Source organism: Vidua chalybeata, chromosome 5 (assembly GCF_026979565.1).
Source record: "Vidua chalybeata isolate OUT-0048 chromosome 5, bVidCha1 merged haplotype, whole genome shotgun sequence".
Lineage (NCBI taxonomy): Eukaryota > Metazoa > Chordata > Aves > Passeriformes > Viduidae > Vidua > Vidua chalybeata.
In genome coordinates, this window is record NC_071534.1 from 4593073 (window position 1) to 4609685 (window position 16613).

A 16613-nucleotide genomic window follows, 5' to 3' on the forward strand; every position below is an offset into this window, starting at 1 on the left:
ACTTTCAGCACCCAGCAAACAGTTTCAAAACCTGTGTTTCCTAACTGAGCTATCCAATCTCTTACTACTTCACCGGGTGGAGGGCCTGAGACCAGGCTTTCAGTGTTTAGTGAGCAGCACAGGGTTGTGGTTTTACTGTCCTACCTCACAAATAATCTCAAATCCAAGAAGCATCAGCATTTAAGACTGTCTGTTTAGTGGACTGTTAGGAGACTCAGCAGCTTCGGAAGTCTTCAAACACATCAAAAAGTAAGAGGCCTGTTATTTAGCTTTCTAATTTAATTTTAGGCACTCACTCTGATATGAAGCTTTCTCTTTTTGCCTTTTAATTATTATCTTTGATATATCTCGTGACAGGAAGTTTCTATTTCTAGCTAGCTCTATTCACAAAACCATACCACCCAAAATGGAAGATACCAACAGCTGAGGCAGTCTGTCCTTCACATACCTGTGACCCCGGGAAGAAGCCGTCATCTTTTGTCCTCATACTCTCCAACCCCTGATCCCCTTCTGGCTCCACGCTTGCATCCTCACTTAGCATTTCATCTGCTTTCTCAATAATCTCTCGTACCTGTTCTACAAATGAGTCTCGCTCTGTTGCTAAAATAAACTCATTCTGCACCTGTAAAAGAACAAAGCAACATTCATTTTCCACAAACAATTTCAAAACAATGTATTGAATAACCACAATTTACTCTTCATGCTGATGTTTGTCTTCCCTTTGCTGTTCTTCTGAATAAGATGAAAGTGGTGACACCATAGCGAAAAACAATTGTTTCTCAAATGATCTCCAGCACAGAAGCATGTGCCCTAGTTTAATCTTTGCTGGGGAGCAACATTCAATCTCACTTCTTCATCAACTGTCATCTCAATCTTTACTTAAATGTTTAAAATCTTTGCTCAATTTCCCTGTGCTAATCTTTGCTTAGCACAGGGAAATTGAAAATTAGCAGTCTTATCTTACTGCAATTCCTCCTCTCTAATGAATGCAATGTGCTTTAAGAGACACATTTAAAGAGAATTATAATATAAAATAAATTTAAAATTCTGTATTGCAAGATGTCTTCTGTGTTTCTCTCTCCCCATGTCATATACAGCTTCTTCTCTATGCAGGTTGCACATCACTGATTTAAAGTCTGGCTGTGGTACATAAAAGGCAGTATGAATTATGTTCCAAATAGCGGGAGAGGAAGATTGCTCAGCCTGTCTAGCTCCAATACATTGTATTGCTTTATGAAAATAACTTCTCTTGCTTATGTTGGATAAAACTGGTTTCAACAAGTATACTTGGTAGTTAGAAAGACCAAATCATATTTTTGATTTGGTCTAACCCATGAGAGTATTCTGTCTCCTGAAATTATGCATGGGAAAACTCAGAGACAGTCCATGAAACAGAAGTAAAGCTGTCAGTCACAGAGTCTCTGCTGGAAAAGAGAAATAAAGTGCCTTATAGGAAAAGCTTGAGACACTGCTTTTACATCAAATTCCTGGGATGCTGGTTCAAGAAAAGAAAAGTCAGGCATGATGTGCTTGTATCAGCCTCTGCATTGCAGAACACTAGTTAAAGAAATCTTCAGTACTTTCAGTTTAGGACCAACAGGCAACTATATGGAGTATGCCTAACAGCATCATGATTAAAAGGAAACAAAGTCTTGGAATCTAAAGTTTGCTCAATATTCAACAAGGAACCAATGAGCACAATGTTCCAGATTCAGATGTTTAAATTAGGTTGCACACTTTTAACTGTGTGACTGCATTTTGGATGCAAAGTTCACTAATTTTGCTTCTACTCATCTTCAAATATTTGTGGCTTTTGTTGCTTGAAGAGTGTTTTTGTCTTAGTTTTGGTTTTGCTTGTTTAGTTTTCATAAATCAAACAAACTCTTTCATAAGTCTTCAACAAACTCTTTGTTGAAGTGATCCTTCATAGGATCACTTTAGGTTTAAGGTGAAGACAGACATCTGTGTACTCTCCATATTTCCTGACACACAACCTCATGTTATTGACTGTGCTAATATATGTACTTAGGCAAGAAGCAACTTCTTCCTCTTTTTCAGAAAGCCATTAGTGGCAGAGAATTTCTCCCATATCACTGGTTTGGCTCCTTTTGACAAACAGAAATCCAGCACACACCAATTCAGACTCTGCCACCTCTCTAAGCAGAAGAATCACTGCACAGGTGCCCAAGAAGCTGTCAAAAGATACTGTGTTTTGTCACACCCCTCCACCCCACCTCAGTGAAATCAAAACCATCTCACTCATTTAGACTGTACCAGACCAAAAATAAGAGTTTAAATTAAAAAAGAGATATGGGGATTCTATTCTATGCTACTCAATACTCTTACTTAGATGTATCTCTATAGGACAAATTCCTTCCTGCTCCTGGCCATCATACATTGAATGGAGAAGCTTTTTCTTTTGATAAAAGCCAAGAGCAGCATCAGTCACTATGTACTTTCAAAAACCAAAATACAATTCCCCTTTCTTAATTTGAAGGCAGAATCTTCCCATTTTAATTGACAACTATGGTAAAACGCTTGAAGAAAAAGAAGATCTAGCAATGCCTGCTCTTAGAAAAGCAAACGGAATTTTTTTAACCTGGCACTTCCAAAAGGTTGCTTGCAGTTTTGAAAATGTCAGATTGAAAAAAAAAAAACCCAACCAAAAAAAGCAGTTTTTTCTCTTGATAAAAACCTCAATTCTAAGGTAAAAACTGACGCAAATTTTTATGTGACTTGTGCATGCAACATTAATTAATCAGGCTGCTAAACCACTCTGTGCCAAATTTCTAGCTGTGGTTGTGTACCAATAAGGTGAACATACACCATGCTACATGGGAGACCAATTCTAAACCATAAACAAAAAAAATACAACTGATTGGAGTCTCCATTTCTAAAATATATCTTACCATAATTGTAGCTATTTCCTCAGGGTTATCACCATCCAAATCAAATTTGAAAGTAACCATTTTCCGATTGTGTGTCTCCAGCTGGCATTCCACTACCCGATCACCTTTGTTCGAAACCTAAAGCAAAGAAAATAATACTTCACACCAAAAGCCCAAGAATCTAAGTTCACTGAAATTTTAAAGTTCACTGAGACAAACTAACAGTACTGGTATAATACAAACATGTTCTATCATTCCGGTCTAATAAATGGTACCATGTAGAGCATGATTTTCGTCTGAGGATACATCGAATATTCTGGAATAGTCTGTGGAACCACTGGTAGCTTAGCAAGTCAGTTTGCCATATCTAATGCTCCAAAAAGCTCTTCATAGATGATATTTGGAATGCTTGTAGAGGCTTAAAAACACATCATTACTACTGAACTGTCCCTAAAATAAAAAATACTCACATTTAGAATTCTCAGTTTCGGCCTAGAAGTCTTCTCATGGCGAGAGCGGCTGCGGACAGACCTCCGCATGTGACGTTTCGTTGTCCTCCCTTCGTGCCTTCCACTGGAAGCTGGGACATTCTCGTTGCCATCACTCAATCCTGAAGCAACATCAGAATGTGCACTAGAAACAAAACGCAACTTCTTGTTAGCTTCCGTGCATTCCATGACTGCAACAATGCTCCAACCAACCACATATTCTGTTCTGGGAAGTGGTAGATGTGTGTGAATCATCGAGTAGAGGAAAACAGTTCTGTCAACACTTCGGGTTGCCTCAATAGGAATTCTAATTGTAATTATTTTGCTACGCCTCTTGAAAGCTGAGTTGTACAAATCTATTTTATGTCTTCAAGCTATTTGGAGTTTGAATTCTGCTTAAGTGCTAAAAGGACAAAAAAACCTATCACTTATAATCCATTAGGCATGACAAATAAAGTTAATCACTATACACAACCTTACTTATTCCCTCCATGAAATACTCCACATAACATACTCCACCCTTCATGACCCTGTTTTTCCTCTAGGAACTTTAGTTTATCACATCCTCAAGAACATCCCCAGTGGAAAAGAAATACACCTGGTGAGAAAATATATCTAAAGATTATCCATGGAATTATAATCTAACACATGAGATTGAAACTCAGTTTGGTGAAAAGAAGCAGTGCTCACCTATCCATAGAAGAGGCCAAAGGGGTAGACTGAGCAGGCTGCGTTGCTGGAAGAGTCTCTGAAGAAGCAGTCTGTGAGACTCCCTGAGTACCCTATGGATAGAAACCTACAATCAAGAACCCCCCCAAAGAGTACAGTTCCTCTTCAGGCAACCCAGTAGTCTTCAGTGTTTCCTCCCAAACCAGTTGTAAAGCTGAAAGCTCTGCCTTTTTAGAAGTTTGAAGAGCTGGCATCTAGGATAGCCTTAGTTTACAAAATACTCTAGAGCAAACTGCAGTGAAGCAAAATGTCATCTGAGGAGGGGTGAGGAGAGGAAACCAGCCACACATCCTTTCTACTGCCACATGTCATTACAGCTGGCCATGCAGTCACAGTTTTACTAACAGTTTGTGCAAAAGGCAAGCCAATACAGAACACAGAGACAATTCCAATTCTCCCTGCAAGAACCACGCTGCAGGGAATAGGCATAATGACAGATTCTCAAAGGCTATCGATTGCAGCTTGTCTTTGATATGGCAAAAATGCTCTACAGTACTAGCAAGAAGTGAAGTGTTTTACTGCTTTTTCCCTGCAGGATGCACACTCACTTCCCAACAGAACAACCAGTGGCAACAAGGTCCCCACATTGGCATGACATTCTGCTGTAAGAAAAAGGTAATTTGAAATATTAACTTCCAACTGAAGACAAGCACAGGAGGGATTAATTCCCCACATAGATACACTGTTGCAGAGTCAAACATCCAAAATCTATTGTTACATTATATTCCATATATTTACCTCCACAACTGCCTGCTGTGAGGAGGCAGATGAGGCCTGTTGTGCTAAACTCACAGGAGGCTGGGGCACCTGAACCTGTCCTCCCAGGCTGCCCATGGAAACGATAACATTCTGTTCCCCATATGGCTGCACAACAGGAGCAAGGTACCCTGACTGGGCCACTGCATCTGTGGGCAAGGGAGGGGACAGCACAGCAGAAGGAATACTGGCAGAGGCCACAGCCGAGGAAGGTGGAACGTTGGAGTCCCCCGGGTATTGCGGTGTCAGCCGAGATGGGAAGCCCTGTAACAGAAACGAGGGAATCAAGTCAGTGAACAGCAGAGCTAATTAGGAAGCAAGACAGTAATAAAAAAAAAATATCAGTTCCAGGGACACGTTCCAACCTTCTGGACTTGTTCAAGCACTCCCAAAATCTTCCCAAAGGAGTGGAGCAAACTGCTCCTGCAGCCAGCATGTAAGTCACCATGCCTGAACAAATTCCCACTCGCAGTCCCAAGTCTCACACAAAACAATCTTCATCTCCCAACTTCTGCAGCTGCCTATATAGCTTAAGATTTTAAAGCCTGAGATTAGAAATGAGCTTGAAGAAATTTCAGGCTGAACAACTACGGCTCAGATGTTATACAACTGCTGCTGATTCTTGAGATTAAATAGCAAAAACACTCTTGTGTTTTTCCCGTCCTCTCGTAATGAGCTGACCCAGAAGCAAGGAACACTTTAATCATCATTCAGGTTGCCACTTTTACAGTGAGTGATCACAAAGTCACTGAAGCAGTCTGTGCCCACCAGTCCAGCCGTTCACAACCAGCACCAGGTACTTACGTCACATCCAAGATCCATGCTGCCTTACTGATTTCTACAAATTCCCTGTCCTGCCCCTTCCCAGGCTTGGAATGAAATACTGACATTGTTTTATATGCTGCCACTGATTTTCTTTCCAACACATATCTCCTATTTTTAAAGTTACAATTTCTTATTTTCTTTTTCCCCAAGCTGACAGATCTCATTAATATATAGCTGTCCTCTCTCACACAGTGGTTGAACAAAGCACTGCACTATGATTCTGTCATTTTAGACAAATTCCAATGCCAAAAATTTAAAACCCATGGTTGTCCAAGGACTTTTTTTCTTCTCTCCTCCTTAAAATGGTTCTTTACTGCACAACAGAATTTATTCTAGTGGCTTAATGGCTCTCATGTGAGAAGTGAGCTGGCTAGGGCACACAGCTCAGATCTGGTACCTTAGAGGAACGGGCAAAAATGCGGAGAAGAGGTCTGCTGGCTTGCAACAATACCTGGTAAAGAGCATCTCCAGCAGGAAGTGAAGCTTCAGCAGCTTGTCCAATGCTGACTGGCAATCCCACGGCCTGGACAGGCGGCTGCAGGAGCTGCGGGAGAACCTGGCTGGGCAGCTGAGCCAAAGGCTGCATCAGTGTGGGAAGCTGGCTAGGGACAACGCTCGGTCCTACAGGAACAGCGGCTGCCGCAGCAGACGTGGCCAGTGTGAGCAGTGGCTGATTCATGCCAGCTGCCATTGAAATGGGCAGCGACTGGAAACCTGGCTGAGCCACTGTCACATGAGGAGCTGCTACAGGCAACTGAGACACTGGGAACTGGGGAACCACGGAAGTTGGCAAGGCCTGTCCCATGGGTAGAAAATGAGAGCCAATGGGGACTGATGGGGCAACTGAAGGCTGAGGGAGAGAAGATGCTGCAACAGGTAATTGAGGCTCGCCTTGGATGATCGACACTGGTTGGGAAACAGGAAGCTGGGGAGGTAAAGAAAATAGAGATAGATTTTTTTTTTAAAGCAGGGTTGCGGAAAGCAGAGTTTTACACATTAGTCAAAGAAAGCATTATTCAAGTTACAGCACTCTGTTAAAGTGGCTGGGGAGCACAGTTGGCAGAGTGGCTGGGAAGCTGGCTGGAGTTCCAAACAGTCCTCACTTTGCAACACTTCCCTTGAAGGGCTCAACAGGCTCTTGAAACAGACACCCACAGAGGGTGAAAGAGCAGCATTTGAATACCCTGAAGCACTGATTTGTGCATAAACATAATCAAATTCTCCTCAACTCTGTCCCCAGACCCAAGCCTGCCTTCTTACAGCAAAGAAGTGCAAATCCTACAACAAATCTGCCAGCTTTGAGTATGGGGACTAAAGCAAAGGAGAATTAAAATCCACTGTGCCAGCATTCAGAGAATGGCAGGGAATACATCAATTAAAGCCAGCAAACAATGCAACTGGAAAGGCAGTTTAGATGAACAAGCAACAAAACAATAATTTTAAAAACAAAATTGCGGCTCACACATTCAACAGAGATATGAGCCAAAATGAAGCAATATTCAGTAACAGAAGCTTCTTTATTAGGAAGTAAAGGAGAAGAGCTGAGTAAGAAAGATGACAGAATGAAGAAAGGAGTCCTATAGCTCACTACCTAAATAAGTGAGTATGTTTTACACATGTAATGGTGCAGAAGATAGACAGTGGATGGGAAACAGAGAAGTGACAAGTTCCTGAAAATCCGTTCACAATACACCATTCATCAATATGCTTCCTGATATTTTTGACAATTGAAAGATCTTGGTGTGTGGAAGTGCTCTCCTCCCCTCAAATTACTCACCACTGCCATGTGTAAAAGGGTTTCCAACACATTTTCAACAAAACTGACAGTTACAGTACAATAAGAATACTCTTGTTTGGATGAATGTTTTGAAACCATTAGGAAAGATGACAAAAGTGAAAGCAGTAGCATATTGAATCTACCAGCTATGAAGAAGAAAAAAAAAAATCTTCTGCTAGAAAGAATTTTGTTTACCTGTGTCCCAGGTGCTGCCTGAGGCATTGGCATGATCTGTGAAGTTTGAGTTTGAGAGACAGTTTGTGCAGGAGTGGTGCTGGCAGAAACTGAGGGCTGCTGCAGCTGGTATTGTCCAGGCTGTTGGGAAGAGGCTGGCTGCTGTGCACTCTGTAGCAGGAAAAAGAGGAAGAAGCTATATTACCCCCCAGCAGAGGATTTTTTTAAAGCATATCCTACTTAAATTCTGCTTTTTACTCTCTCCTGAGTGATATCAGTGGTTCTTCAGAATATGCCAAGTCAGTTAAGCTTTAACAATTTCTTATTAGCATTACTAATACAATTCCATTAATGACACCAAATCTTGCAAGAGAACTCTTTCACCTGTGAAACCAAGAATGAAGATTCTATAAAGGAAGACAAGGCAGTTAAGAGAATGTTGCAGACTGAATTTCCAGTTAGAAGAAATCATGAGAATGAAGTTTGCCTGTCTAGACAGTCTAACCTGCAAGTCCTGATATGTCTCCCCTTGAACAGGACCACCACTGCAAGGTTAGGTGGAAGTAGGGGAAGACAGGCATGGGAAAACAAGTATTAACATGATTTTAAAAATAAATGTCAAAAAGTCAATGTGTATCTCATAGCATGTTAGACTGGGTGAGAACCAAAGGATTCCTTTGCTGCAAAACTATGGGTCAAATGGTGATAGAAGTAGACAATTGCTCTTAAAAGAGTCATCAAAATTCTATACTATGAGTACTTCAGTCCTGAGTTTAGGAAGTGTGATCCTACCTGCTGAGTGTGTTGAGTAGGCTGGGATGGCACCGCAGCATTGCTTGAGGCTGGCTGGCCTTGCACCTGTGTCTGGAGGGAAAAAAGAAGAGAATCAGCTGAGAAATACTCTATGGTTTCTGCTGCAGGCAGCTAAGATAATTTCTGCCTGGAATTATCTGGTTGGAATAGGTTTCTAGCTTGTCCTTTTAGGCAAGCAGACCTTCTGGCCAAATTCCATTATGACAACCAGAATAAAGCAGAGCAATCTGGAGGAGTTCTGAACGTCATTTTAAGTCTTCCAAAATAACTAATAGAGAAGGACTCTGCAACCCACGTGCCCCTCAACATGAGACAGATCAGCCTACCAGCTTCTTCTTCCACTGGTGATGCTTTAAGAGCAGGATGCCTTGGTATGGTAACTGGAAATAGATGCATTAAGTTTTACCTTTACATGTGTTCCAAACACAGACAGGTGGGGCAATAAAAAAGGCTACATGGGAATAAAACTATCCATAAAAAAAAAACCAAGCAAGAAGATATACAGAATTCTAGACCAATTACAAAGTACCCAGTACACATAAATGTCAAGAGTTTCCTTTGAGAGGCATGTCAAAACACAGGCTAATAATCATTTCCAGAGTCACTACCATTCAAAGGTTACCAAGAATCAGATATGGAGGAATATGAGGGTTAACATTCTAGCTAAGACAGAATTTTTGAGCAAGCAACGAAAAAAATGGATGACTGGCATACAAATGAATGTGGAAGATGCAAAGGAAAATGGAATGGACTTTCATTACTATCTTTGTGGCTGAAATTTTTTTATCAGATCCCAGGATCTGCAATATTGTTTTTGTGACAACTGTATTTCTTTATCAGCTCCTGGGAGAGAACTAGACAAAGACCTCCAGATGAGCTGCCTGAGCATGCACCACTTGGGTGAACTGCCTTTGTAAGAAGCATATCTGGTGCATATGCATCATATCAGAAATATCTATGAAAATTCCTTAATGCTGTGATCACTGAGCTTGCAGAAGCTCATCAGGAACATGTCTGTTAAAATTCCATACTTTTCTAATTATGGAAACTTTGGGGAAAGCAGACTACCAATGAAGAGAACCATTTTTTTCTTTGCTGTTTTAGAAGCTTCAGGCTGGGATCTATACATGTGCTACACCCCACTGCTGTAACATGTGTTCAAGTTGACTCAGTTTGGGTTTCAAATTCTAATCTTCTAATGAATTGGATAAAAGATCCCAGAACTTAGATTCTGCAAAAGAAGTAACCTCTTTTTTTTTGTTTTGCATATGTATTTTATATCCATCAGAATTTACCTCCTGAGTTTAACAAAGGTTTATGGAGAAAAAAGTTTTCAAAGTTCTTGAGTTCTCTTGAGTAGGAGATTCATTCTATAAATTCTACAGCACAGCAATTGTCACCTATTAGACTAGTGATGAAAGCTGTTCCAGCTTTACTAAAACACCTTTAATATCCCTTACAGAAAGCCTCAAATACTTAGTTCTTGAACTTAACACACAGAGCAAAATGATTCTCCTTCACACAAATCTCAAGATTACTAATACTCCAGTAACTAAAATGTTAAAGCCCCTAATTCCAAGGACAAAAGAGGTAAGAGAGAAGTCTACTTAAAGTAAATCCTCTCTTTTCACAGAAAGTTATGAGACTTCAGACTAGGAGTGCAGACACAATGTATAGACACACACCTCACAGTGTACAGAAAAGTGACCATTGCAAATGCAGATACCACATATGCTGATAAACACATCTCCAAACTAAGCTTCAGGCCTCAAATTTTGCTATTTAAAAGGACACCACATAAGGCTTACAGGGTGTGGCAGTACCAACTAGCAAGAGTTGTTTGTGCCATTCATTAACTACTCAGCCTGTTTAGCTTCTTCAATACTTCTTCAACAAATACATTTCTAAATCTATGTACACATACATAACACAGCTCCTCCCATTCCTCTCTTCCGACTTTCTTTCCCCAAGTCTAGAAAAAGCTCTTGCATTTTGGACAACCTTGTTGTCTAATGAAACATTTGTATGAAAGTTCAACTTCAAGCAACACATTAAAATGGCTAAAGAGCAGCAACAGAAACACAAAGCAAGTTGTACTACCACTAGTGATTCCAAGTGTGGAGAAGATACATTTCATTAAAACCACTGTTTAAAAGCCAATTTGGTACTCCAGCAATCTCTCACCAAAAGAACAGCTAGTCCCAGCAGGAACACTGACCATTTTTTACTTTTAACACAAAGCCCTACCAATATTTCAGCCAAATCTGAACACAGACCAGATGGTTGCTAATGCCTCATTATTTCATAGCAACCTGGTTAAGTTAAAGAGATCCTAGTATAGACTTGGTGGAAAGTCACCCCCATGAATGCTAATTCTTAGAACCACATGGAGCAGGTCTAAAAGCAAGGTTTCCCTTTTAGTATGACTTATAAAAAGCAGTGCAATTGTGGAAGGGTTTGCTCCTGTAACCTGAGGATAGGATGCAGGTGGTCCTGATGAAAGCGAGGTGGACAAGGCCTGCTGAGTTGAGGCTCCCTTGGGGAAGCAGATGAAGAGCTGCGACTCCTGCAACACCTTCTGAGGCAGCTGAACAATGGGCAATGAGAAGTCTGAACCGAAAGCAGAAGATGATCCCCCTGTAGCGGGGGGAGACTGGAAATCACCAGTGTCAGAGGAAGTCAGCTGTGAGGAATCACTGGAGTATTCTGGGCTTCCTTCTGGCCAGCTGCGCCTGGCAGAGCCCCCTCTGGGACCCGCTACCCCAGCACCAAGATAGTTACAGTGCTCTTCTGTCACAGGCTGAAGCCGACCATGCGACCCTAAGCCTTGGGTGGACTCCTCATGGCTGGTCTCCATAGAGCCCCGGCGACTTCTGTAGGCCCGCGGGGGTAAAGCTGCCCCTTCTGCCGGAGCAGAGCTCTGTGTGTGCACATGGAACTCAAAGACACAGCTCGCTCTGCCGTCAGCGCTGTGAGAGAGCACAGCCGGGGCTGAGTGCGGAACAAATACCTGGTGGAACGTCATCTGAGCTGGCTCTGCACTCAAGGGAGCTGAAACACTGGATAATGGAGAAAGGGGACCCATCCCAGAATCCAGCCTCAGGTTCTGAACATGTCTTGCCAGATATGTTTGCCCCGATTGAAAGTCGAACACAGAGCTTTGTGGAGGACCACCTTGCCCATGGTTTGACTCAGAGACCTGCTTCAAATGCTGTTCAGTCACGTGACAGTTATAAGCTACTTGATCATACTGCTCCGATACCTGTGATGGATAGTGCATGCCCACCAAATACACAGCTTCTGGATGCATCCTGTAGTGAGCATCCTCTGGAGGTGTTGGTCCAGATCTATAGTCACTGTGGACAGGAGCTTGCTCAAACACGGGATTAACTTGCACATGCAGAGGCTCTCCAGCGACTCTCTGAGCTGCTGTGCCCAGCATAACAAATGCCTCTGGAGTCCAATTGGTGGGACTACCACCAGGTGGAACTAAACTCTGGCCAGTCTTCAGCAATGGCTGGAAGTGGCAAGTTTGGGCTTCCAAAAATGAAGTGCTCTTGCGCCGCTGAGCAATTGCCACCTTCGGCGGGCAGACAGGTGGTGGTGAGAAAGACACCGGCCGTTCATGAACGGTTGGGAAAAATATCTGTGAATCTGGGAACGGTGGTGTTCCCCCACGAGGATGCTGAGGCTGTATTGACATGAACAAGACAGGTAATTCATACATTAAAAGTGAAAGTACATCAACATGCACAGTTCACTAGGCAGTTCTGTGAAGTAACTTTATAGAATTTATACTCAATTCATGGTCAAAAACATACAGTACTTAGGAAATTTAGGTGAGTTGTTAATATCCATTAAATACATCCATGGCAGGCATAGCTACAATTGGGAATATTTGCTGGTGTTAGAGCTGCTTTTCCAGTTCAATTCCAATAGTTCACAAAAAGAAACCAATTTTGCTCCTGACAATGGAATGAGACTTATTGTTATGGCCTATCCATTGTGATCAGTGCTTGAAATCCAATCAAACCCCTGAGGTCACTGCCATATGTGGAATATGAAATTCAGAACTTGAGAACAGCAATAATGCAGAGCCTCTAATTTGCACTCAGAAGATGACATCAGATGTTAATATTTTCCAATACAAAATCCACAGTGCTAGTGTCCTGTATGCTATCCAAAAAGACAAAAGGAAATATTTTGTAAGACAAAATATCATTTAACTTGATTAAATTAATAATAAGCTGATTAAATTAATCACAATTTATCATTTTAAAATAGCATTTAATATCATATTTTGTAAGCCAAAAACATCATTTAATCACTTATAATCATACCTTTTCATATAAAGAATTAGCATATATTGAAACAAACTTAGCTCTTGCCTGGGCAATAAAACATTCACAGCTTTAATAACAGCAGAGTCCTCAGGCAATTCCACTCCATCTGAGGTACTACTTCAGAGGAGGCTCATCTTTTTTAAGAGTTGTAGGGAATATTTCACTAAAGAGAGTTCTATGTAAGAACATCAAACAATTTAGTAGTTTTGCATATTTTCATCTCTTCCTGCAGTATGCCCATAGACCATGTATTCTCTTCCCTAATGGAAAAAAAAATTGTAGGAGTCAGTAGTAAGTATACTGCTCAAGACAAATGGCATTTATGAGTTTTTCAAGTTGCTGTTTCCACATTGTTTACTTTCTCCCCAGCCTCTTTTGTCCAGAAAAGCAGCAGCAAATTTCCATATTGATAGACACTAAAGAAAAGGTCCTATAGATACCTTTATGTCCTAAACCTGATTCCAATCACTTCATTTATACAAAAATGCTTCTCAAAATTTATCTTGTGTAAACTGAAGCTCAAAAGGGAAAAGAATCTCTCTCTTCTATTGAACGTTATCTTTGCATCTGACTTTCTAAGAAATATAAAACTACTGCTTCTTCCCATTAAGAAGAAGTTGAAGTTGTGTTTCTGATAAGGATTTACAAAAAATACCTCAAAAGTATTCACACTCTAAATATCTAATATCACTATCACAGCTAGCCAAAGCTTTAAGAATAAGCAGCCACAACAATCAGGCTTTAAAAGCTTGTTGTTTTGTGAAGGGCTTAATTAACATTCAGTGTTTACTAAGAAGTTGAAAAATAAGTCTTCTGACTTTGGGTATTAAGAACTAGTCTTCCCTTTACCTTCTGTGGTACAACTGGGTAATTTACATTTATATTGTCCTAAAAGATAAGAAACAAGCAGTCAGCCACTGTTTGATAATGTTTACCAGTACTGCTTCATAGAAATAAATAAAAATAACAAAATCAACATTCCAGCAGCACAGTATAAGGAATTGACTTTTCAATTTCTCCCTTTAAAAATGCCCAGAGCCCAGGATGTATTTAATGATAACTTATCTTACTGTGCCAGGAGGCAAATGGTAACACATACAGGACTGACAGAGAGGGAGGGCAGGCTGGAGCGTCGATGCTTGCGTGGAGAGGCAGAGTGCATGGGCAGGACACTTTCCAAGGCTTTAGAAAGTTTTTCTGCAAAGGTTTCTTCAGGGACAGTCCGAAGGTAGAAAGGAGAAAAAGGTGCAGACAGCGCTGGTGGTGGGGTGCAAGGAGCACTGAGAGGGATGCAGGACATACAGGGAAGAGCAGGAAGGTGGGGGACACAAACTGACATGCTACGACCACGTTGAGGCTAAAGGAGGAAAACAAAAGTTAAGAATTGAACACTTAAAAAAAAAAAAAAAGTAATAACAAAACCAGCAAAAACTATAATGAGGTAGAAAAGAAATTAAGATAGACAATGGAAGGCCCAATATTGACTAATATGTGGTACCACAAGATATGAGAATGCTGAATGAATGCCAAGACACACTGGGAACAGGCTGTGTGCACCTCTGAGGAGCCGAGTTTGCCTTAGGTTACTGAGCAGTGTGGAGAGCTCCCTAGAACCCTTACTAGAAGCACGTGGAAGGCAGATCAGACAGAGAATGTTTTCTCTCAGGCCACAAGACACAGCTCATAGTGTGTGTCCTCAAAGCACCTGGTAGTCTGAGAAATAAAAACTTAGATACTAATGAGCTTTCAAACACTGAGTTTTTAGAGTGAATGTGTGTTTACAGGTGTCACCCAGTTCTTCCTCTGCCTGAATTATGAAGTAAATGTATGCAGCTGGCTCTTTATTAACTGAAACATTACCATAAAAATTTAAACCTTGCACCTTCTACAACATGAACTGTGGAAAAATTTTATTTTAATCTGTGGAAAATTCTGTAAAATTAGACTTAGACAGGCATCTTCCAGATGCTGGGCCAATAAAAACATCAGGATTTTGTAATTTTGCCACAATCCAGAAGGCCACAGGTCAAAATCCAATCAAATCAGAAGAAACAAAATAAAGTTTTGAGGTGGGGTTTTCATTTTTTGATTCAGGGGCTTTTGTTATTGCTTTTTTTTTTTTTTGGGGGGGGGGGTGTATTGTGTTTTGTTGTAGGTTTTTTTAATGAATGGAAACATGCTATTTTTAAAGAGGCAGTATACACTTCTTATGGAGGTAATCCACAATATCTTAAACTAACTAAAATCAAATACAGACCTACAGAGAGAAAACAGCAAGATATTCAGTGGAGATCTGACTTTCAAGATTTCTGTTTTGAGAAATCTTGCTAAATTGATTAAAAGTTTGGGAGAGAGGTAGAAAAGAACTCAAATGGTTAACTAAATATATCTTCACCTATTCCAAGGCAGGAGTAGTTACACATCATTCCTGACTCTAATTTATCTGAATAGTTCAGAAACATCTGCATTGATGGAAACTACAATACTTATCTATCTTTCTTGAGTATTAAATAAATCCCTTCCCAAACAATAATTCCAAGCTAAAATTTAGGCTTATCATTCCTTATTCTATCTAACAACAATGTTGTGACCTGATCAGCCTCTCCTAATTTCATAGCAGCCTTTTACAGCTTTCTCTCTCCTCAAGCTTATCTTGCATAGACTCAATTATTTCAGTCTTCCCACATAAACCACATTTTTTGTATTTCTCCTGGGTTTTTTTAACAGTCTCATCTGAATTTTCTCCCAAGCCACCCTCCAATTCACTCAAGGTGTCCAGGATAGACTTACCAATAGCCAAGAGCAGAACTACTATTTCATATAATGAGATGTTTGCCTTTTTCATGACAGCATGATGTTTTTGACCATGTCCAGCTTGTGGTCCAATGTAATCCCTGACTTTTTTATAATTTATTTTGCAAAATGGCTGCCTAGCCAGTGGTTACTCATTATATACTTGTGTAGCTGATTATTCCAGTTTAAGCACCAGCCTTGTTCTTGTCCTGATCAAATTGCATTCTGTGATTCTTTTTAAGGCCATTTCTTCAGTTGTCAATGTAAGTTTGACCTGTCAGCCCCTTCCCAACAAAGGGTTAGTAGTCCCTGTAGTCTGCCAGCCTCCTGGTACCACTGTTGTCATCATACAGCATTGAGCACGTTTTTGCAGCAAACTACACAGCTTAGCTATGCCTTTATCAGATGCTTCTTCTCCCTCCTCCTCCCAAAAGATTCTAGTCTTTCAACCTGGAAGCCAGCCATCCCAAGAGAGTGACATGGCTTCTGGCCCAGTATGTGCCCACACTCCAAAATATGGCTTACCCAGAAGAGCAGCTTATTTAGAGGGATTAAGAACTCATCATCAAGGACTAACAATACCACACACCTCAGGTTAAGAGTCTTTGAAAAAGATGGAGATGCTTTGATTGTGGGTGATAGCAGCCTGTTTGCCAAAATCCTAGTTACACCAGTGATTCTGTAATAAAGGCTACAACAACAGGTACAGAAGTGAGGAACCTCAATCTTAAGTGTCACATCTCCCCCTTTATGGTGTTACTGCATTATACCATAATGTCTGCCTCAATCTTGGATTTTTATTTGTGTAAAAAACAAGCGACAAGGGAACCACTGAAGACAATATAAAAGTAGCAGAAGTTCTACTCCAGAATTAGAATAGATTTCTGCATACTCTCTTACTCAGATCTAAAAACATACCAAGGAAAAAACATACCAAAATAAAAGGGCAACACAAATGAACATAGTAGGAAAAGTATTTGTGCCCAGTGCAGACTTTCCAGGGAAAAGGAATACACATGATGAGCAA

General features: G+C 40.7%; 1 protein-coding gene across 10 annotated transcripts in view; it reads right to left on the minus strand.

Annotated features, from left to right (window-relative positions):
* WNK1 (WNK lysine deficient protein kinase 1) overlaps positions 1-16613 on the minus strand; it is a 98853-nt gene that overhangs the window by 24256 nt on the left and 57984 nt on the right. For 6 of the 10 annotated variants that reach the window (XM_053944220.1, XM_053944216.1, XM_053944215.1 and 3 more), the window contains exons 9-17: positions 11713-12141; positions 8430-8501; positions 7659-7808; positions 6138-6611; positions 4844-5125; positions 4067-4158; positions 3359-3521; positions 2910-3026; positions 449-622 (exon numbers count right to left, since the gene is read on the minus strand). In XM_053944220.1, coding sequence (XP_053800195.1) covers positions 449-622; positions 2910-3026; positions 3359-3521; positions 4067-4158; positions 4844-5125; positions 6138-6611; positions 7659-7808; positions 8430-8501; positions 11713-12141 — 1953 coding nt within the window. Of the gene's footprint in view, positions 1-448; positions 623-2909; positions 3027-3358; positions 3522-4066; positions 4159-4843; positions 5126-6137; positions 6612-7658; positions 7809-8429; positions 8502-10920; positions 12142-13892; positions 14165-16613 lie in introns of those variants that run through there. The other 4 variants (XM_053944222.1, XM_053944225.1, XM_053944224.1 and 1 more) reach the window with 3 other exon arrangements.